At 38.2% G+C, this 23,493-nt stretch overlaps 1 protein-coding gene across 3 annotated transcripts in view; it reads left to right on the plus strand.

The window, feature by feature from the left end:
* Window positions 1–23,493, plus strand: part of Znf407 (zinc finger protein 407) — a 389,208-nt gene that overhangs the window by 135,781 nt on the left and 229,934 nt on the right. For 2 of the 3 annotated variants that reach the window (XM_034518392.2, XM_076912346.1), the window contains exon 4: window positions 17,271–17,345. The exons of the other annotated variant lie outside the window; for it this stretch is intronic. In XM_034518392.2, coding sequence (XP_034374283.1) covers window positions 17,271–17,345 — 75 coding nt within the window. The remainder of the gene's footprint in view (window positions 1–17,270; window positions 17,346–23,493) is intronic. 3 annotated transcript variants of the gene reach the window in all.

The following is a 23,493-nucleotide window of genomic DNA, read 5'->3' on the forward strand; positions in this document are numbered from 1 at the left end:
AGTGCCAGTATTCACAGTACTTCTCAAAAGCTTTACTTTTTGTTAATTTAGTATTAGTGTTCCTTTTTCAGTTGCAAGTTTCAGCCCTCGTGTTCTTCCTGTTCCCTTCCCTAGTAACACTAATCTTACATGTGTACTCTGTCTTCTCTCGTAACTAGTTTAGAGGTTGATTTCCCACTGCCACCCTGTATTTCTATAGCACTTTATTTCAGTGTTCTGGATTTTACTCTCTTCCTTCCTGATCTTTTGTGCTATGTTTCTTTGGACAAAGTTAAGTTTTTCTTTTCAAATGTAGATGCTTACAAATAAGAATTTTTCTCCAACTCTCAGTTCCTTTGTGGTGATAATCTTAGCAGGGATGCAAGCTTTGTAGTGTCTTCCTTCCCAGGGCTTTCTGTACTTCTTCATACCACTTCTGATGTTTTCTGTCTTATGTTTTATTATCTTAGTTTATCCTAAACTTGCTCTTATTTTTTGTTTGATTCATTGCTTATTAATGAGAATCTTCTTTAATTGATACATACTAGTTAATTTTATTTTAAAGATTTGTGTGTGTGTGTGTGTGTGTGTGTGTATGTGTGTGTGTGTCCTTAGTTCCTCTAGTGTTGTTCATATATATGTGTTCAGGACTGAACATTCAAGGATCAGAAGAATGCATTGGATGTTCTGGACTGGGAGTTGTAGGCAGTTGATGTAAGCGTCCTTCCTTGGGTGCTGGAAACCAAGTCCCAGTTCTATCCTGTCAAAAGAGAGTCAAGCATTATCCACTGCTCAGCCATCACTCCAGATCCTAATTTCAAAGATTTATGGACTTATCACATAGACTCCTGTGATTATACTCGGTGGCTTGTTTCCTTTACTGACTTAACTTGTGGACAGTCTCGGGGTCTATGCTGTGCGTTGGACATTGATTTGATTGTGTGGGACATATTTTTGAAGCAGGAACTTTGAAGCTACTTATAATTTATTGTTTGAATTTCTACAGAATTTCATCCAATTCTGTCAGTTTTTGCTTTTCTTTATAGGTGCACAAATAGTTTTTATTGTTTCTTCCCATTCTAGATCTACTTATTCATAATTGAAATTGCCCTTTCTTCAGTAACTTTTTTGTCTTAGTACCCTGTTTTGTGATATTTTTATATATGTATATTATCTTTCTTTTGGTTGCTGATTGTATGATACTTTCTACCATTGTTCTAATTGTTAGAAAGTAGGGTTTAATGCCTCTTACTAGCATATGGTTAAAAAAGGGTGTCTGTTCCTTAGGGTTTTTGTTGCTGTAATAAATACTGTAACTAAAATGTGACTTCTGGAGCTAGGGGTTATTTCATCTTACAGTTCCATATCAAGGTCCTTCACTGAAGAAGGTCTGGATAGGAACTCAGAGGCAGGAGCTGACACAGAGGCTGTGGTGCAGTCATGCTCACTGGCTTGCTGTTCATGCCTTGTTCAGCCAACTTCCTCACAGCAGCCTGGTCCTCCAGCCCAGAAGTGGCACTTCCCATAGTGAGTGGGGCCTCCCACATTTATCATCAATCAAAGAAGGGTACCACAGGCTGCCCACAGGATATAAGTAATGAGGGTTTTTTCTCAATTGAGAACTCATGTCCTCATGCTTATAAGTACATATTTTCCCAGCCCCTGGAATGTTTCTAGTTTAAAATATACTTTCTCTGAGTTTTGACTGGAGTGCTTAAGCCCATTTCTTTACTCTTGACTATGGACATGTTGGGTCCATACTATTACACTTGCTTGTTGGGTGGCTGTCTTTCTTTGTATCCTAATGCCTCGTTTGTTTTTCTGTTTCACCGTATTCTATTTTATTTTGTATGTTACGTTGGCATTGTCTTATTTATCTTTTTAATTCTATTTGTAGTTTCATATATATATGAGTATATAATATATATTTATATATAATTTATATATGCATGTAAATTTTATGTATTTAAATTTTCTTAATTTTTACCCTGGGGATGACAGTAAACATTGTAACTTATGTTATTACAGTTTGCTGAATACCAAATTAATTTTAACTCTGCAAAGCTTTGCTCCTGTGTAGCTTCATTTTCCCTTCCTTTGTTTTATTACTATGATTCAGGGTTGTTTTTTTATACACATTATGTCTTGTTGTAATTGTTGCTCTAAGTTGGTATCTTTCAATCCAGCAAGAAATAAAAGGTAGAAATAAAAGATAGTTTTGTATTTTCTTGTCATTTATCCAGGTTATCACTATTAGTAGTGTCTTTCATGTCTCCATGTAGAGATGAATTTCTGCCTGTTTCCTTTTAGTCTCAGTCTAAGGATTATCTTTACTGTTTCTTTTTGGTTTGATTTGCTGACTATGAATTCCTTGAGTTTTACTCATCTGATTGTCTTAATAGCGCCTTGTGTTTGCAGTTGTACTCTTTCGTTTATACTTACTCATCTTTGTTCAATTCCTGTGTGTGTGTGTCTGTGTGTGTGTGTGTGCGTGTGTCTGTGTGTGGTTAGTGTTTTGAACATTTTGCTTTTTTGTCTTGAATAGTTTTGATGCTAAATCACCTGCCAATCTTACTTAGCAAGCATGCCTACTAATCTAATAGAGGGCAGGTTTTCTGCTGCAGATTTTAAGGCTTCTTTCTTGTGTCTGGCATTGGTAGGAAGGTTGATTATGTCGTCTTTGTTGTTGATGTTTTCCATGTTTGCTAAGTTTCATGGATTTTGCAAATGATGTTTTACACGAATGTTGTATTTTTCCATTAGCTTCCCATATGTTTTTTTTCTACCCGTCAGGACTATCATTTGACTTACAAATGCTCATTTTTCCCAGTGGCTCATACCCTGTCCTTCTTCTTCTTTTGAACTTTTTTTTGTTTGATTTTAGGCTAGAGCAAAAATCTTTATGTTTACTTATTTTTCTTTCTTCTTTCTCCTCTTCTTCCTCCCTTTCTTCTTCTTCTTCCCCTTCCTCCTTTTTCTTGTTGATTTTTTCTTTTGATCTTGCTCCATTTCACATTTGTTATTCTTATTTTCAGGTACAGTGCCATCATATTTGGGTCTTTGACGTATTTAAAATCCCTTAGTTGATAATCTCTACTTGTTGGTTCAATAGTTTCCTCTTTTATTCTCTGTCCAAGTTCCCACTCTATGTCCAGCACCACCTGGCCATCTCAGTTCCACACTGCCCCCCACCCTCAACCTCCCCAAGTGCTGCCCCTGCCTGCTGTCAACCCCAACCTCAGGGTTAGATATCATAATACCCAGTAACTTAGTAAATCAAAACTCTTAAAGCTTATAGGTAACCAGTTAGATTTATATATTGATAAAAACTCAACACACAAGACACCACACAGTTTAGACAAATTATCCCCATTATCGTAACCTTTTGATAAGCTTAACTACATGAGGCTACTAAAGAAAGCCCCAGGGGTTCACATCTGCCCCATTTTCACCTTCCTCTCTCTCTCTCTCTCTCTCTCTCTCTCTCTCTCTCTCTCTCTCTCTCTCTGCTTACTGCCCTACCCCACTTTTAGCTCCGCCTCCCTCTCCCCTGTCCAATCACAGGCCTCCTGCTGCACTAATATTTAAAATAGATTGGGCAGGGAAATTCCTGTCACAGGTCTCTTCAGGGGTCACTTGTACATGAATATTTTTTATCAGTTCTGGTTTTCTCTTGATTTTCCTAGTTATATTCTAACCAGAAATGTTTAATATCTCCTAGTCCATGTACTTGACAGAACACTCAGGAGTTTTTCTTTCCCTTTTCTGCTATTCTTAGATGTTTCAGAGAATGTCATTCTAGATTTCCTTTGAGTTTTTTTGTACTGTTCACTGTGTTCTGTGACTCTTTATCTCTTACTTTCCCCAGTGGTGAAGGTTTCTGGAAGGTTTCTTTTTTTCATCTTAGAATATACAGCTTCCTGTTTCTTACTGATTCTAAGGTTTCTGTATATTTTAGAAATATCTTACCACATATAAGATTTCTAAGGTTTTTCTTTCAGTTTTTGATTTTATCTTCAGAAGAAGAGAATGTTGACATTTTGGTATGATGAGATAAATGAATTTAGTTTTTAATAAAACTTTGCTTTTTATATGATGTCCAGTATAGGCCTGTCACATATTTAATCTTTTATCTGTTTTCTGTCTCTCTACCATCATTCTTCCTTCCCTTTATTTTGTTCTTTCTGTCTTTCTATATGGATTTTAATGAGAACATGTGAGTGGATCTTCTATGTGTAATGCATATGTAGGAGTTCATGCTTGTCCATGTGTGCATTTGCAGCCATCAGAGGAGAATGTCAGGTCTCCTTGGAATGCACTTGCACTGGGTCTGTCAGCTAGCCCACCCAGCCATCTTCTGCTCTGTCCCTGACCATATTCCACTCTTGTTTCGTATGCACATATTGCAAGTCTTGGGTTTTGTAAATGTGGGCTTGGGGATCTGAATTCAGACCTTCATGTTGAGTTCACGTGTTTGCTGCCACACGGTGTTTGTGCAGCCATGTTCATGGCTGGGTTCTGTACTTGTCAGGCAGCAGGTGAAAGCTGCTGGTTGTCGTGGTCTTTCCTTTGCTTCTGTAAATCTACTGTCATTCTTATCTTAGGTTTGCTATAGCTATTTTTTTTTGTCTAATTTTCTACTTTTTTGTTTATTATGTTTGTGCTTACACTGTTTGGCCTGTGTTGAGTTTTTGAGCTCTTGTTATTTACTGATAAATTTTGGAAACTTATTTTTGTTCTTTATTTTTCCAAAATATTCCCATATCAGCTTCTTTCTTTGGACTTTCCAGTTCAACTACATGGAGTTGAGACAGCTTACTGTTTATGTGAGAAAACTTTTTAGAAGAAATTCTCTTTGAACTTTTTCTGGTGGGTGCCGGTTCATGAGTGGAACGTCTTGGCCTGCTAGTCTGAGCCATCAGGTTCAGTGTCTCAGGTCCTTAGTACACTGCTAGGAGTCAGGGTGCGCACCACTCCGCTTACACAGACTGTTAGGCCAGAAAGTTGAAAACAAGTTGCATATAAAGCTGGAAATCTGTCTTTTTGTTGTTGTTGTATTTATTGATTAGTGTTTTATTCCTCGACATAGACACCCTTGTATGTTTTAGCACCTGCAGATTTAATCAATAAAGACAATACCAGAATTACATGCTTCAGTGGGAAGAGAGCCTTAATTTATTAATAGCAATCATTTATTGAGAGTTATGTTATTTCTTGAATTACTTCATACTTAAGCATTTTTCTTAGGTTGTTAACTGTTTATGGATATTTTCTTCCTACCATTTCTCTATTTAATTCAAGTTGCTTCATTTTTCTTTTCTATTTTTGATTAATTCTTTATGTAAACCAAGCTGCTTTGAAACTTGTCATTTTTCTGCCTTAGCCTCCACCATAGATGGCATTACAGAATATGCCACTATACCCAGCTCAGCACCTTAAAATTAAGGTTACAGAAGTATTTGTTAGAATTGTTCTTTTATATATAATAGTTCTTGCTAAATACTTATTTTCCTATTTGAGTGATGTAGTGTTCTTCCAGTAAAACCATAATTTCCATCACTGTTCATTTTTACATCATTGCTTAGGTCTTTTGGATAAGGTTTCCATAGCATAGAAAAGTGAAATTGAGGTTTACAGACTCTATTTAACTACCTCATAGTGTGTGTTTGTTTATCTGTCTGTGTGTGTGAATATGTATACACCCTCACATATTCCTGATGTCTGGGTTTTAGGGTCTTCATGATCTATATTATCTTTGTACAGTTGCTACTCTGGAGTCCTGGCAATGCTTTATGTGTAATCTGCATCATAAATTCAGGGAGCAAATCTAACACCCTTGCATAGTTTTAGGTGAAGCAGGATAAGCCTCAGCCTCCTGTTATTCCAGGCTTTGATTTAAATGCTTTTTTGACCTGCTCTCTCATTAGGAGAAACCAGGTACATTTCCTCATGGTATATCTATGGTTCATTTCTCGTACAATATAGAAAGTATGTGCACGCACATTGAACAGCCATGTACCATATTAGTAATTGCATTCTCAACTTGTGTCTGCAGTCTCTGACTTCAGCCCCAACCACCACATCCTCTGTAGAATTCTTAGAGTTACTTAATATGTACATGGCACAGATTTTTTTGTGAATAAAATATATTGTCAGATTTAAGTGAGTTGGTATCCAGAAAATAGCCAATAAATGTTATTCCATCTCCCTCTCTTTAAATATAAATATAAACAAAACCCACATCAGCCGTACTATGGATTGCTTTCAGTATAATTTAGGATACAGTTAGGATTTGAAGTCTATAGTACTTTGCTGTGAGTGAGATACAATAGTATTTAAAGTCTTGAAAATGATAATTACATTTTCACGTTAGCGCTCATTAACTTGAAGTGGAATTAACTGTTAAGAAGCAATTCTTTCCTTTTGAACGCTTCTTCCTCCTTTCTTTGGACAGTATAGGATACTGTGTGTGTTTTAGATATTTGTATTACAATATTGTATATCCCTTAAGGAATATTTTGAATATTGTATCTAAAATTTGTATCTGTAAAAGCATACAACACTTTCTGTAAAGAGAACATTTTTTGAGAAGTGTGAAATATAATCTTTTTGTTTTGTTACTTCATGAGATTTTTCAGTAGATAAAACAAGGTTCATATTCATGGACTACTACAGTTATCCAGAAAAATAATTAAAATTTTAATATATAAAAATAATTTTCTACTAAATAAAGTTGTGTGCTGTTGATAGTTTCCCTAAGGCATAGTCTCATGTTTCTCAAGCAGCCATGACCTTGTGTGAAGTGGAGATGTGTTTGAATGGTTGCTTCCTCTTCTTCCACCCAAACGGTCGGTAACTGGCATAGACCGCTGTACGTGGCTTACAAGTGCCCTATTTAAAACCCAAAACTGAATGCATACTGGACATGCAATTGTCTAAACGAGCTACATCCCCACCTTCTATAACATTGTAAGGGGCCTTTTCAAATGTGGTGGGCAGGGGGAGTCGATGCGATAATTATAGCCAAAAGAATGGCAGAGCCCATGGTGTGTACTAGGAGATAGACGGAAACAATGAGACATGGCTGTTCTAACCTAGTTGTTATTTTGTAAGAGTTTGAGAAGTAGATTTTGTTACTTCTTTAACGTTCCTTTTCTCTTCAGAATGTGAATTTAACACACTTCATGTGGTTCATGTATTTTTTTGTCATTTATTTATAAGGTAGAATATTGATAGATAAAAATTCCAACTTTGTTCATTTAACATGCATATCAGCAAATCAAAATATGGTGGCATATTTTCTTAGGAAGCTGTGCTTAAACAACTTTGTGGGGATTGTATGCTCTCATACATATTCAGAATGATACAGGTTGTCTCTGCTTTTTACTGCTGTGCTAAATACCATGACCAAAAGCAACTTGGAACTGAAAGGGCTTATTTCTTCTTAGCCCTTTTAGTTAATCAGAAATAGAAGTCAGCACAGGAACTCATGGCCAGAATCTGGAGGCAGGAACTGAAGCAGAGGCCAGTTCTTATTGTGCTTATTGGCTTCCTCTGCACAGCTTGCTCTGCTTGCTTTTTGTACGACCCATGACCACCTACTTGAGGTGGCATCAGTCACGGTGTTCTGGGCCCTTCCACATCAATTATTAATCACGGAAATATCCCATAGACTTGCCTCCTGGCCAGTTTGGAGGAGAAATTTTATCAGTTATGGTTCCCTCTTCCCAGATGACTCTAGCTAATGTCCTGTCAAGTTGACAAGAAATAACAAGCACAGAGAATATGTGACTATGAGTGTTTGTATGTGTTCTCTTTTAATATCGCATACTTTCTTAGTCCCACAATTTAAAAAAAATTTTATATCAGTTTGTAGATTTTTTTTCTTCTTTGTTCACTTGGAGAAGGAGTTGCTACATTGAGCGGTTGTGTGTGAACTTGTCACTGTACCTGTGTCTTACTTCGCAGTGGATTGTGTTCTTTCATTGGTACGGTTGCAGAGCTCTGGAGAAAGGTCACTAGACACTAGTCCTACTTTTGCACTTTCAGCTTCTTTGCTATATTTTCTCTAAAATGTCAGAGTGACTGACCTTCCTTCAGCTTCAGCTCTCTCTCCAGTGAGGATGAGTGGGCAATGCCTATGTTGCATTGTGATGGAGTTTTAGAAATCAGTTGAGGAAAGAAAATGAACTGGAAACCACAAACATATTATGCTTGCTTTTATTAAACCATTTCTTTACTTATTTTAAAAAAATTATAGGGACAAAGTTAAAGTCTACCAGGGTTAATTTAGTTTATGCTTCTTTTAGTAGATATGTATATTTATATATGTACATGTTAGAATATAAAATATTCAAGAATTGCAGGTAATTACTTGATGCTCTCTGATACTTTGCCATTTTAAAATACAGTCATTTTTTTGTAATTGTATTTAATACAAAATATTCTCTAATCATACACTACTTTTGAATGTCTGAGCTAACCTCACCCTTGGTTGGCATGCGGCTTTTCTTTAGTCATTTCTGACTCCTTTTGGAGACATCTCCAGAGATAGAAGACCTGGTTCCAAGTGGTGATGGAGGACTGCCATCTGCTGAACTGAGCTGGGTGCTCTGCATAGAGCAGTATTAGACATGTCAAGATCTGAGGACTGGAGCAAACATGGTTTGTGCTGTTGGGGTGCAGACTGACTTGCCAGGATAAGAAACCAGAAGTCATGGTCCTTGAGTGTAATAGTTTGTAATAGTTCAATAGTGTAGGAAAAGAAAAGTAAGGTGTCAGTGGGAACAGTGTTAGAAACAAGGGGTTTATGAGCATTAGGATGAGATTACTAAATTGGAACAGTGACACAGCAGGTAGACTTAGCTGTTCTGTAAGGAGACCTGTGAGAGAGAGATGCCCTGTAACTGAGTATCAGACATGTTCTTACGTATCATCATTTAGATGTGAAAAATCACCTCAGAGAAGCCTTGGGGAGAGATAGATACTTGTTTTAGACTCCTCCATAAAGAGATTGTGCTTGAAGCTCAGGAGGTGAATTTTCTTTATATGTGAAGGTAAAAATATACACATAATTAAGAGTCTCACTCAAGGAGGAGAAAAATAAGCACAAGAAAGCCCACTAGTGTGGATTAGGAAGTAATCAGAAACCGGTGAGAGCTGTAGTCTTGGCAGCCAAGCCATTAGCTCCTAGTCAGTACTGGTTGGAGGGATGACTCAGTATAGAGAGTAGTGGCTGCACTTGTAGATGACCTGCGTTTGGTTCCCAGCCCACATGGTGGGTAGTAACTGTCCCTTAACTCCAGCACCAGGGGGTACTCACCCTCTTTTAACATCTGTGGCTTTGAATGCATGTGGTGTACTTACGTAGTAAGTACATGGTATACGCATGTTTTGTGTATAAATGTTTTGTTAAAACTGTCTCTGTCTGCCTGCCTGCCTGCCCGCCCGCCCGCCTGTCCGTCTGTCTGTCCATCCGTCCATCTGTCATGCATCTATCATATCTATCTGTATTTTTGTACAGACAGCAGTAGCAAGTAGTGCAACTACACTTAGCTAAACCTTTTTGTACTGTAGATGAAACAGGAGGTTTCTGCAGGGATGTGTTCTGTCTTTGCATACCTTTCTTAGGCCTTGGGTACAGTTGTCTTTTTTACTGTTTGCCACTTCTCCTGGACTACTGTGGTACTACCCTCTGGGCCCAGGGCCTCTATCCTTCATCTTCTGGACACTCTCTGGCTTTCTTCTGATCTCTTTTGGTGTTCTATGGTTTGGGCCTCATTTTTTTCCCTCTCCGCTTCTGTAAGTGTCCTTGTCATTAAAATACAAATTTATATGTGTTAATTAAATCTACAGTCTTACTTCTATGCTGCATAATTAAACATATCCACTGGTGTCTGAATGAAGCTTGTGGGCACTCCCAGGAGTTGTAGTTTTCCTGATGTGTAGCAGCCATTAGTAGAAATGAGCACTGAGCACAACAAAGTACCTGTAATTTGTCTCTTAAGAAAGTACACTATTAAAAACGGAAAGTACCATATAAAGTTAGTATAAAACACTATTCACTTAAGGTTATTTTCAAGATGCTTATACCTGTTGGATATATAAAGACATATTCAGCAAAATAGAAAAAAATCCTATATTTACAAGTGATATGTAACTCCAAAGACAAATAATATCATGTTAAATATATTTCTCAATATTTTTAAGGAACATGAGAAAATGGATTATGATGAGTGTTTTTAAGAATCATTATTTGATGTTTTGTTTATATTTTTATTTTTAGCCACATGGGGTTTATTATGGGAATAAATTGATCTGCTTCATGTTATATATTATGGAATATATTTAATGGTGAGAACTATGTTGCTCAGTTTGCACTAATTTTGTACTAACAATTTGTTGATTTTTATTGAGCAGTACTTTTGGTCAGGGCAAATATCTCAGATTCTAAGCTGTCAGAGAATATTTAGTGTTTGCTAAGCCCTGTGTGTTCTTACATGCAAGTTATATCTGCCCTGGGCTATATGCACTTCTTCTCTGCAATGCACTGTCACAGCCTGGCTTTTGTCCATTTGTGTTCCTTCAAATCTATGCGGACTGGAAATGTGCACTCTCTGTAGAAGGGCATAACTGTAGCTGTGTTTAGCTCTCTTCTCCTTGAATCGAGAATCACTGTGTGTTAATTTGTTCCTTGTTTTTCCTATAGCAGTTACTTCTATAATACTTGTTTAGTAGTCACTATGTAGTTGGTATTTTTTTAAATCTCACTTATGTAAAGTAAGTATAATTACCTGCACACTGTAAATTAGGAAGCAGAGACTTAGCATGACTATAAAAACTTGTTCAGGCTCACTTATATGGTAAATAGAGCTAAGGTCTTAGCTCTTACCACAGAGCTCTTAATTATAGTTCTCTAGCACCTTAAATGCATAAACAAAGCCATTGTAGGGTTTTCTGTTTTTACATTTCTCAGGACTTGATGCCAACTTTGCTGAGCTATGAAGAGTTTGTGTTTTTTAAATTCCCCTGTAAGAGCCTGAGTCTGGGGAGCTCATTATGTCCCCTAGATCAGTGCTTTTAAGAGGACCCACAGCAAGCATGTCCACCACTTTCTCAACGCAAAAACATAGGAATGGCCCCACCTCCAAGGAACATCTAGCTTAATATCTAGCCTTCAGTTTCTTTGATTTTGGGCTTCCCAGCTTCATACACTATAAGGAGTGTAGTCACATAGAACTTGCACTAAGATACCCATTTTCTAAATATTGTTCTGATGTAAGTCTGTTAATACATGCACACATGGTAAAGCAGTAGTATTGGGTGGCTCTCTAGCACGTGCATGTTAATATGGCCAACATTTTACTCTTCACACGTGTTGAGACAACATCCTTTTCTCCTTGCTGTTTCATGGCTTTAGGGTGCTTTATTTTTGTTTATCTCACCTTTAGGGGGTGTCTTAATTGGAGTTTTATTGCTGTGAAGAGTCTCCATGACCATGGATACTCTTATAAAGGGAAATATTTAATTAGGGCTGCATTCTAGTTCAGAGGTTTAGCCCATTATTGTCATGTTGGGAAGCATGACACTGTGCAGGCAAAAATGGTTCTGAGGTACTGACAAGAAGCTGAGAGTTCTCCGTCTGGATCCACAAACAGCAGGAAATAAACTGCTTCAAGTTTCTGAAATCTCAGAGCCTGTCCCCACAGTGACATACTCTATCAGAAGGCCACACTTACTCCATCAATGCCACACCTACTCTAACAAGGCCACATCTCCTAATAGTGCCACTCACTATGAGCCAGCCATTCACACAGGAGTCTATGAGGACCATTCCTACGAGAAGAGTTGGGTATGTGAATTGTTTTTTAGGTGAGTGATTTTGTTTCAGGTAGCTTATTGACATTTCTAAGCTCTGTCATGTGTGAACTGAACTTTATTTCAGCATTTGTTCACTGTACTATTACCAAGATGAATGTAGGTATTTTGGAGTTGAAGTTATTTTTCTGATCATGTGTCTTCTTAGATAAAACCAAATCATCTACTAGACTGTGTTGAGGACAATGCTAACACCAGGCTTCAGATGTTGTACTGCCACTCTGCCCTCAGGATGCCAGGACTTACAGGACTTTCCCTTTATCACAGCTCTCCTTCTTGGGAAGACTTCACTTCCTTGAGGTCATTAAGAATTGGAGAAGGCACATAACATCATCAACTTTATCCTGTACTAAATGACAGAGCCAGGATTGGCCTTCTGTTTTCCTACTGGCCTTCCCCAGGCTGCCTGTCTTCCCTCCCTGGCATTCCCCTACACTAGGGCATAAAACACCCTCTGGCCCAAGGGCTGCATCTCCCACTGACATCCAACAAGGCCATGGATTCTGCCACATATGTGGCTGGAGCCATGGGTTCCTCCATGTGTACTCTTTGGTTGGTGGTCAAGTTCCTGGGAATTCCAGGGGAGCCTGACCAGTTGAAATCATAGCTCCCCCCATGAGACTGCAAACCCTCTCAGCTCCTTCAGTCCCTTCTCCAACTCCTCCATCATGGACCCCACGCTCAGTCCAGTGGTTGGCTGCGAGCATCCGCCTCTGTTTGTCAGGCTCTGGCAGAGCCTCTCAGAAGATAGCCATATCAGGCTCCTGTCAGCAAGCACTTCCCAGCATCCACAGTAGTGTCTGTGTTTGGTGACTGTATATGGGATGGATCCCCAGGTGGGGCAGTCTCTGAAAGGCTTTTCCTTAAGTCTCTGCTCTACACTTTGTCTCCATATTTCCTCCTGTGAGTATTTTGTTCCCACTTATAAGAAGCACTGAAGCACCCACACTTTGGTCTTCCTTCTTTTTGGGCTTCATATGGTTTGTTAATTGAATCTTGGTTATTCTGAACTTTTGGGCTAATATCCACTTATCAGTGAGTGCATACTGTGTGTGTTCTTTATTTTCAAGTTCCATCCATTTGCCTAAGAATTTCCTGAAGTCATTATTTTTAATAGCTGAGTAGTACTCCATTGTGCAAATTTCCCTCAGGCTGCCATGTTTTCTTTAGGCTTGTATGTTTTACTTACAGAGCCAACATATATGCTCGTATAACAGAAGGAGTTCACATTAACCTGAAGCAGTTCCACGCATTTTTATGGTTGTAGTCACTCTCTTATATTAAGTCATTAGCCTTTGCCAGCTAGTCTTATGGCCTGCTGTCTTTTTGGTGACCTTTTACTTTAGTAGAGATGTGAAATGTTAATAATTTGATTTTTGGATTACCCATCTCTTTACTGAGTGTGACTTTTCCTCTGAGCACCTGTGTGGGAACTGTAGGATGCCTGGATAGGTGAGTGCTGGTGTCTCAGTAGGATGTCAGTGTGCTGTGTGGTTGGGTGATGTGAGCGAGCGTCAGGATACTGCGTTTCAATGTTTGTCACATGCTGTCTTTGAACTAACAAGACCAGGTGCTGCATAACTTGTCTTTTGATCAAGTGTGGCTTGTGGTGACTTCTTCCCCAAAATTGTCCATAACCTTCAGAAGGCTGTGCTCAAATTTGAACTTGTGATTTAGGTAATGCCCAGCCCAATTAATACTTATATAGGAGAAATTGTAAGAATTATGTAAGTAGGAACATTGAAAGAGAGTCCCACAGAGAGAGAATAGAGGTGAAGGCAGCCAGCCCTCAGGAGCAGGGTGGTTTCGGTGCTGTCTGTCTGCAGCAGAGCATTAGTAGCCCAGGGTCAGATCTGGCTCATGGCGCCAGTGTCTCAGCAGCCGCCTTACACATGGGTGTGAGTTAGACAGGCAGGCAAGGCTACCACTGAATTTTTGTTGCTTCTCACATCTCTCTGTGCTTATTATGCTGAATTTACTTTCATAAGGCAGATTACCATCCATGACAGTGGAATGGAAAGAATGTTATACTATTAAAACCCAAAGGACTGAAAGAAGAGATGCTTTCATAATCTATAGTGTAGAAAAACTATTTTGAACTGAAAGTAAAAAAAAAAAAAAAAAAATTATTTCTTGAAAACAAGAATGTAAATGTTAACACTGTCATGTACTTTCAACACCCAAACCCAGTTTAAGTGATGCAATTTCAGGCACTTGTGTTAATCCCAAAGACTCCGGGAAAAAGACCATCCAAAGCATCATGGGCAAATGAACTAAAGCCTTTTCATCTGTGTGCACTGGCTGCCAGCTCCCAAGGTGCGCTTCAAGAGCTCAGAACTGGATGTGAGGCACAGGTTTTTGAAGCTGTTTTTTTTTTTTTTTTTTTTTTTTTTTTTTTGGGGGGTAATGAGTTTCCAAATAGGGGATTTGGTGTGCAAAATAGGCACTGTTCTAGAAGCAGAATGTAAGTGTAATAAGTGTAAGACGTGTGTTACACCAACCCCCTGAAACAGAAGTGATTGTAAGGTAGTAGTCATAACAACCTTTTTAAGCAAAGGAAGGCTTGCAAGGTAGTTGTCACAACTCTTTGAAGCAAAAACATGATTGTAGTTTCTTGGACAGGCAGTGCAGAACCATTTGTAGTTAAGGTACAGGTGGGGCATAACCCCATTTTTGAAAAACAGAGATTGAGTTATAAACAGGAATGAACTTAATTTGTGTTTACTATAAGATGACATTTAAAAGCAAGATGGAGGCAGGCTGGTTTATCATGTGCAAATCAGTTAGGTAATCAAATTTTAAAAATAATTATGTTTTCTTTATTTAGTCTGTGGCAAGCATGTGCCAACAAGCATGCACACATGCATGCACATTTGCACACACACACTCACACATGGTGCAGAGACAGAGAGATAGAGATAGAAAGAGTGATCCCACTCCTGTTAAAATGTGAGCCCGGCAAGTGATCTCTGTTTCAGTGCCTATAGTGGCTGTTCCCAGAGTAAAGCTAAAGCCTTTATGGTCTGTGTACCCTGTTATATCTCTTGCCTGCCTGTTAGTGCTCCTCTCCATGCTCTCAAGCCTGGCCTCCATTCTCCTTCATGCTGCCCTAGCCCTGTGCCTCCTCCTCTGTGCTGTTGGGCTGTGGTGATGGCTTCCAAAGGGGGAAGGGCTGTGCCACTCTCCCTAGTCTTGTGTTCTGGGTAGAAGAGGAAACTTCCAGGAATGCTGATGTTATTTGGTTTTGGTTTTGTACAAAACTCACCTCATACCTGACACATAGGCAATGAAAAGTAACATGCAGGCCAAGAACATGCTGTTTCTTAGGAGTGAGGAATTTTAGCTTCTTTGGAGGGATATTTTTGTTTTTGGTTGTATCTATGAATTATGTTGAAGTATTAAGTCAGTAGTCTCTTAATACAGTGAGTGGAGAATATCTCTACCAGTTGTTTTCCCTTTGGTCAGCTGAGTGTTTTTATACACTCACAGTTGTATCAAACCTATCACACTAGTCATATTTTAAAGAGCCAAATATAAAGAATTGTCGTTTAGGTTAAATTGGATGAGAAAATATTTTGCAGTTGAACATAATCTCATGTTCTAGACTGCACACATTTTTCATTTTTTTTCAGTATTCCCCAAGAGTGACAAATGGCCTCATGAGTATTTAACACTATAATTCCTTTACAGACTCAGACTGTGTGGGTGAGACTCTCCTCCCTGTTGTGGGTATTCTCCTGTGTAGTGGAATAATTTTGCTTGATTTTTATTTTAAACCTTAGCATTCTAATTAATAAATGGTTTTCTATTAAAAAACTGCACTCTGGTTTCTGAGTTCAAATCCCTTACATTGTACTTGGTCCCGTGAATAAGCTGTGCTTGCAACTCTGGGTTTTTAACCTTCGCTCTTGGCTGTTAGCTTTATGTATTTTTAATTATTGGAAAATGGAGGACAGTAGGAAAGTTATGACTTAAGTGGACTGTTGTTATTGCTGTATTCTTTTTTTCAGGAAATGAAAAATGTTATTTATTCTTTCCAAATCAAGCAGAAACAAATATAGAACATCTTATGCTGTTGTTTTTTCGCTCACCACTTAATATTATCACAGTTTGATTCTTTAAATGTGATTATTATCTTTCCATTATAATGATTGATGATGTAACCAGCTATTCGTGGTTGTAAAACATCTATTGTCATACTGTTGCCTACTATGTAAAACAGTATGAGTGGTGTTTTCAGTGTACACAAGTTTATTTGAATAATGAATAAAAATTATTTAAAAATGCAAATATATTTCTCTCTACACACTTTCCTAATATTATATGAAAATAAACAAATAGGTGATATTTAAAAAAATGAAGATTTTGTGAGATTTTTTTGGCTTTTTCTTTTAATTGCAAATTTCTTCTGAGAGGCTGCATTACTCAACATTCTTCACATTTCCCATTTGTGCAAACATGTCCAGATGAATTCAGTGTTTAATGTTAAGAGTCTTATAACATGCCAATTTGATTTGTAGCCTTTCATATCATAGAATGCTAATTAAAATCATATTTTTGCATGTGTCATGCCTTTCATGTACATATGCAAATAGATTCTGTTGCCTTTCAGCTATTAGTAATTAACTTTATGAAGGACAGCTGTAATACATAATTAACAAAATGTTTGCAAGCCCTTTACACTCTAAGTTACAACAGTAAATTTTTTTTATACATTTTTCAAATTAGCCATTTTGTCTAATGTTTCAGAATGAAATCTGGTGTCTTTGAGAGTCACATAAGTGATGTGGTGCTGTGTGCAAAGACAGTAGTGCGTGTGCTGCATGCGTGTCTTTTATTCCATAAGTGTGCTTATCCCTGGTATGTTTGTGAGTTAAGATAGTTAACTCAGGTTATTCTTTTTGTTTCACGTATATTGACATCTTCTCTGCCCAAAACCAAATGCAAGTATGCGTGTGTACATTCTGTAGATACAGGAAGCCTTTATGTCATTTCAAAATAATCTTTCTTTCAATCACTACCATGTTTTTAAGGAAGCTTCGTACGGCTTTGTATTTTCTTTTTTATAATCCTTTAAATTTGTAGTAAAATGATACTTTCTTGAGTGCATTTCATGACTGAAGTGTGAGATCATCTATGGGGTAGTACATATTATATCATAGTACTTTTTTTCTTTCTTGCCAACTGATGATGGAGACAGTGACTAAGGAACCACAAGCATTATTTTGATCTTTTGCATACTTTTAGTAGAGGCAAGCAGTGTCTAGGAACAGTTCTAATGGGTATGTCTACATTGTGCTAGTGTATGCCTATACCAGAAACATTCTTAAATGCTTTCTACAATTTTCCAGCCAAGTGTCAAGAGATAATTCTGTAATTTATTTTTGTTCTTTTTTTCTTTCTTTTTTTTTTAGGGTTGCTTTTGTAATGAAGAAACACTTAAATACTCACCTACTAGGCAAACATGGAGTTGGCACCCCAAAAGAAAGGTAAATTTTATTCTTCTGTATTTTGCATTTCATATGTGAAATGAATCTTTTTTTATTTATCCATTATTTATCCTTACTTTATATATTTTCAGTTTTGTTTAATGAAATAACTTCCCAAATTTGTGTCTCTGGTTTATCTTGAATTTGTAGCTTCCTTCTTGGGCACCATTTATTATGTCAACCTTTCAGAAAAATGTAATGGCATATGGTAGTTTTAAAAATGAAGTATGGAAACACTCAAGGTTTTGTGATGGAAACGAAACTATAGAATTAAAATTAGAGGGCCATGAACTCTGTAAACCTCTCAGTACATACTAAAACAAATGTTTAAAACTAAATATTGAGGGGAGACACAATTAAATGTTGTCTTTAGTATAATTTTATTTTGAAGTTTTAAATAACATTTGTGACTTCTTCCTATAGACTTAAGCATTGCTCGTATTAAAACAGAAATAGTTTGTGTCATTCTCCAAACAATACTATAGTTGCCATGTCAGGAAAAATAACACTACAATGATTGTATATTTTTTTTACTTTTTCTTGGTGGTATATAATAATTAACTTAATCACCTAGACTTAACTGTTCTAATGGAACTGATTTCTAGCAATGCCAGCTACCACATCAACATGGCTACTTCTGACAACTTTTAAGCTCTGAACATGGACTCCCTTTGAATATGGAGACTCGCACTTAGCTTCCTGAGTTGGAGCTGGCCCTTTAGCCTCCCTCCAAACTCCCAAGAAAATATTCTGCATTTCTACACTCACTTCGGTGTCATTCATGGTGTTTCGACAATTCTAAAGTCTTCTACCAAACAATACTTAGGTCTCAACCTTTTTAGCAATATTTAAAATATTTATGGCTCTTTGGAATAAAAATCATCTCATGTACTCTATAGTATAAATAAAGCTAAGACATGTAGTGGTTTAATGAGAATGGCCTCCACAGGCTCAGATGCTTGAATACTTGGTCCCAAATTAGTAGAACTGTTTGGGAAAGATTGGGAGATTTGGCCTGGTTGGTAGAGGTGTGTCACTTTGAGGCTTCAGAATCAGGCTCCTGTCCCAGTTATCTGACTCTCCCTCTGCCTTCTACTAATCTATATTTATTTATCTATCGCCCAGTAGGCCCTGCCTCTTATACCTCCCACCACCTCTCAGTATTGCCATGGGTTAGTGAACAAAATTCAGAGATTTCCTGTTGTAGAACATTCCAGATCATCCTGTGGCAGAAAGATTACATGACTTCCTCTCCTGTGAGACACTGTAGCCTTGCCAAGTAGTGTGAAAATGCTAGCAGATTGTCTGGATGGGTACTTTTAACTATTTCTAGTGACAGCATTCATCTATAGTAGATGAATTATTACTATAGTAGATAGTTTTGAATTTTTCTTCCTCCTAAAATTCTTTTGATTCAAATGTGTTTGTGATGTCATCTTATTTTTCTGGTATTATTTTGTAGAATGATGGATCAGAATTCCTGGAGTTAGTTATAATGCATTTTTTTTTAAATTGTCCATCTGTGGTTGGAAGAGACCAGGATTTATAAATGTAGTCTATTTTACATTTATCAGGGCTTCTCCTCTTTGAATGTGTGGCTTCATAAGCATCATAAAAATGGTGGGATTGATTGACTTTCTCTTTGGGAACAATGTTTGTCAATTTTATTAAAGCTTTTTCTCACCTCTTTAAAACATGGGTGCTTTAGAAATAATCTTGCAAGCTTTTTATATTTTGATTTTTCCAGGACAATATAATCAGTTTATTTTTTCATGTTCAGAATCTGATTCTACTCTCTAATGCCTTACATATTGCAGAAAAATATAATAGAAGTTAGCTGTGACAAATTAATAATCCATTTTGTTTGTAAATGTTTAGGCCTTGTGCTTTGAGGGATATATGCAAAAATGATAATTTATTAGAAACAAAGTCACATTCTTCTACTATCAAGTTTGATGCACCAATGAAGTCTGTCAGCACAATTGGCATTGGAAGAAAAAAACCTAAATTTTACAGTGGTTTCTGAGATCTTATGTGTACTTGAAATGATGATAACTTTTGTAAGAATCAATTTTTTTTTTAACCTAAATTTTCATCAACTCACCTTAAGGTAGCATAACATAGTAATTGTGAGATACTTTACATTTAAATACAAATAAGTGAATGTTGCCACATCTGGCTTGTATTTTTAAGTTCTAAATACATTTTAAATAATTTTTATTTTAAATGAGTATCTCTTACAGATGTGAATGAAAATGTTTTTATAACACCTTGATTTTGCTCATAATAATCTAAATGTACTTTTTTACATTTATAACAATAAGTTCAGCCATACTAAGTGTGTTTTTTGTGAATGTCAGGTCTGTGTGACATGAAGTGTTAATGTCTGTTTAGTACAGTGCTTAAATCAGCCAGCTTTGAATAGTGGTGTCGAGAGGAGGGGTATGTTTTGCTTCAGATTTCCATCTGCGTGTGTGTGTGTGTGTGTGTGTGTGTGTGTGTGTGTGAGAGAGAGAGAGAGAGAGAGAGAGAGAGAGAGAGAGAGAGACAGAGACAGAGACAGACAGAGACAGAGACAGAGAGAGACAGAGAGAGAGAAAGACACACAGAGAGAAAGACACAGAGAGAGAGTGAGAGACTGAGTGTGTAGATGTTAGATACCATTAAGAAATATGTTTGCTCAAAGAACCTTTTCAGAATACTTATGGCAGTACTTTAATAATAAAAGATTTTAAATTAGATAGTATAAAATGTACCATACTTGCTAAATGATTTTGCCAGAGGAAATGCACCTGTAATTTAATAATGAATATCCAGATCACAGTCTGTTGTGGTTTCAGTGAAGCCATGTTTGGAAGATGTCAGATGTTATTTCTTTTTAGGTGTTACTTTACTAGATCGTGGACAACTTACTAGTTGGTATCTTCTCTTCCATCAACCTTTGTTAAGTGTCAGTAAGGCCTCAGGGAGGGGTGGGCTCAGGAGCCCTCTCTTCCTGCTAGAGTGTTGTTGGGTCCCATTGTGTGTGCCTCACCTGAAGCATGTCCTGATCATCATCCTGATTGTCTTGACTAATGTGGGAAAGCGCATTCCAACTGTGGGCATCACCTTCAGGTAGCAGCCCAGAAGAAAAGAGCATTTCAGCCTGACATTTTCTGTTTGCCTTTCCTCTAGCTGCTCAGCTGACCTGTTGGCTTGCTGCTGCTGCTGCTGTGGCTGCTGCTGCTGCTGCTGCTGCTGCGGCTGCTGCTGCCAGCACCTCATTTTTTATAGCAGAGCCAGCATTTTCAAGCCTTTATTGTGGAATAGGGAATAACAACTCTCCAGTAACATTCAGGGCAAGTGAATAATATCCTGTAACAACTCAGGTTGTGATTGTTGAGCACCTACTCCTGTGAATTGAGTATACTGCTTGCTGCCTGCCCCTGAGAGCTGTTCTAGGACTATTCAGGCAGTGAGATTTCCAGCTCTGAGGAATGAGTGCTGCTTTCTTAGCAGCCAGATGTGAAGTTTAAAGATTTCTGATGTGGAAGGCACACTCTCTGTCTCTGTCCCTGTCCCTTTGTCTCTCTGTCTCTCTGTCTCTCTGTCTCTCTTTGTCTCCCTCCTTCCCTCCCTCCCTCCCTCCCTCCCTCCCTCCCCCCTTTTGTGTGTGTGTGTGTGTATGTGTCTTCATCCTGCATTTTCCTGGTTATATTCCTTGAAAGAACCTGACTAAAGCAGTGCCGATGGCCGCCGTGAGTTCTTGCAGACATTTGTGATCAGAAGATTCTGTTTCACAACAGTCTTCCCCATCTTGATTTTACCCTCTTTCTGCCCCATCTTCTGTCTTGTGTCTTAACCCTTGTAAGGGACAAGGTGTGACACAGTGCTTGTGTAGAGATGCAGTAGTCCCTTATTCCCAGCACCTAACCGTGTATGAGTCACCACATACACTGTTAATTGAAGAGGCGCTTCTCCAATCCTGTGCAGCACTGATCTATGCTATGAGAGCAGATATTTAGAGCGCAGTTGTACAGCATCTTCATGAAGCATAACATTAGTGCTCAGTTCTTCCTAAGGCCTTTGGCCTGACCTCTTCAGTGGGCTTTTCACCAGGTTTACTGAATTAGGCATGAATTGCATCTGGATGTGCATGCATCAATCCGAGCAAAAAGATGTTTGATACATAAACTTAGAACGTTTGTGCTCTAGCTGTTACCAGTGGGTAGATGTTGCAGGTGTGCATTGTAACATGCCGGGTCCAGCACGGAGGACAGCTCTGATGGTGTGTGCATCATTTCCAGCACGATACAAAGCCAACAGCAGGAGTGAAGGGCAGTTCACGCTTGATTTTCATTAACCTTATAACCAGAATATATGACATTTCAGCAATAGTATCTTACTGTCTTGTTCTGGTGGGCAGCTATCAGAAATGGCAGTATCCTGTTTTTTTTTTTTTTTTTTTTTGTGGGCGGTGGGGGGCAAGAGGGTCTTCCTGACCAGCAGCAAGCAGGGAGGTATCCCACATCTGGCCCCAGGACTTTATTTAGCAAACTGTGACTTCTGGAAGCTTGTTGTCATTGTCACAAAGTGATGGAAATGGCACTCCTGACAGCTCACCCAATGTGACATTGTGAGACACAACACTCTGAGGGTATGGACACAGCACTGTGAGGGTGTGACATGGCACTGTATGGGTATGGACACCATGAGTGTAGGGAACACAGCACTGTGAGGGTGTGGACACAGCACTGTGAGGGTGTGGTGTGGCACACTGTGAGGGGGTGGACATGGCACTGTGAGGGTGTGGACACAGCACTGTGAGGATGTGGTGTGGGACATGGAACCTTGGAGGGCTTGGGTGTGAGATATGACCTGGGGCATGTTTGGCGTGTGGAGTATGAACCAGGGTAGCAGGGGCTGTGGAGATGTTTGCTATGACCTGGGAAAGGTTTGAGGTGTGGGGTAAGGCACTTGTTAGCGTTTGGGTTGACTACCTTGGGTCCTTTTCTATTTTTACCTTAAAAAGTTCCCATGCAAAAAATGGTATAAAGGCATCATTTTCTGTTGTTTGGTTTTAAAAGTTTGTTGTGCCATTGTTTTTTATTAAACATTAAGATACCATCCAAAACAAAACCTCATGTTGACATGGTTTTTCCATGGGTTTTTGTGATTGTTGAACTGATTCTCGTGGTACCTTGGGATGTTTAGGAATGCTGCCATTCATGAATGAAAATATGCACTTTTCAGAAATGAATGCCACAGAGTGCAATGGACTGCCAGTTTCCTGCCTTCACCTTATGTATATTGATTTTCTTTTATTAGAAGATAGTTTCTCTCCAGAATTGCTCAATATTAAATGTAGTAGACAAACTGTTTGCTTTGAAATAGGTGGGAGGTTCTCATAGATACGTAGATTGGGGTTTTCATATGTGTGTTGTGGTTCTTTTCTGTCCCATCTACTGTCACTGTGGATGCAGTGTAACAAGGCTTCTCAGGCAACTGCCTTTCAGGATTTCCTTTTCTTGTCACCACTCCCTGCTCTCCTCTCAGTTTTGCTTTGATTTTTGTGTTTTGGCTTTTCTTGCAATCAGTTTTTTTTTTTTTTTTTTTTTTTTTTTTTTTTTTTTTTTTTTTAGAACAAAACAAAGCAAAACAAAACAAGAGCCTCCGACTACGCCCCCCCCCCCCCCCACAAACCAAAAAACTACCCACACAAGTTAATTTAGGAAAAAGAAAAAAAATGTATGGACTAATGTCAGCATTGAAACTGTTTACAGAAGACTTGCCTCTGTTGGGGCTGAGTTGAGGTGGACTTGACTCTTCTTCAGTCTTGCTTACTCTAGTAAGTTAGCAAGCTAACTCATGGGTGTCCAGGTTCCCTGTCCTCCCTCTTATACTCTCATCAAGCGACAGTCAGATCCAAATGACAGTCTGTGCTGCTGTGACTACTTCTGTGAAAAAATTATTTTAAATCAAAGGAAGGCTAGTGAATCATGTCTAAGAATGATAAAAGCTACATCATTCATTCAAAGAAAATGTTATTTATGGTATTATTTATGGAAGATTGCATTCTGCATTTTGATTGAGTTAGTCAGTCGTTTGTTTAGGTGCATATGGATAGAGACACACAGTTCCCACTAAAGTCACCCTGCCTAAGTTCGGG

Source organism: Arvicanthis niloticus, chromosome 14, assembly GCF_011762505.2.
Source record: "Arvicanthis niloticus isolate mArvNil1 chromosome 14, mArvNil1.pat.X, whole genome shotgun sequence".
Taxonomy (NCBI): domain Eukaryota; kingdom Metazoa; phylum Chordata; class Mammalia; order Rodentia; family Muridae; genus Arvicanthis; species Arvicanthis niloticus.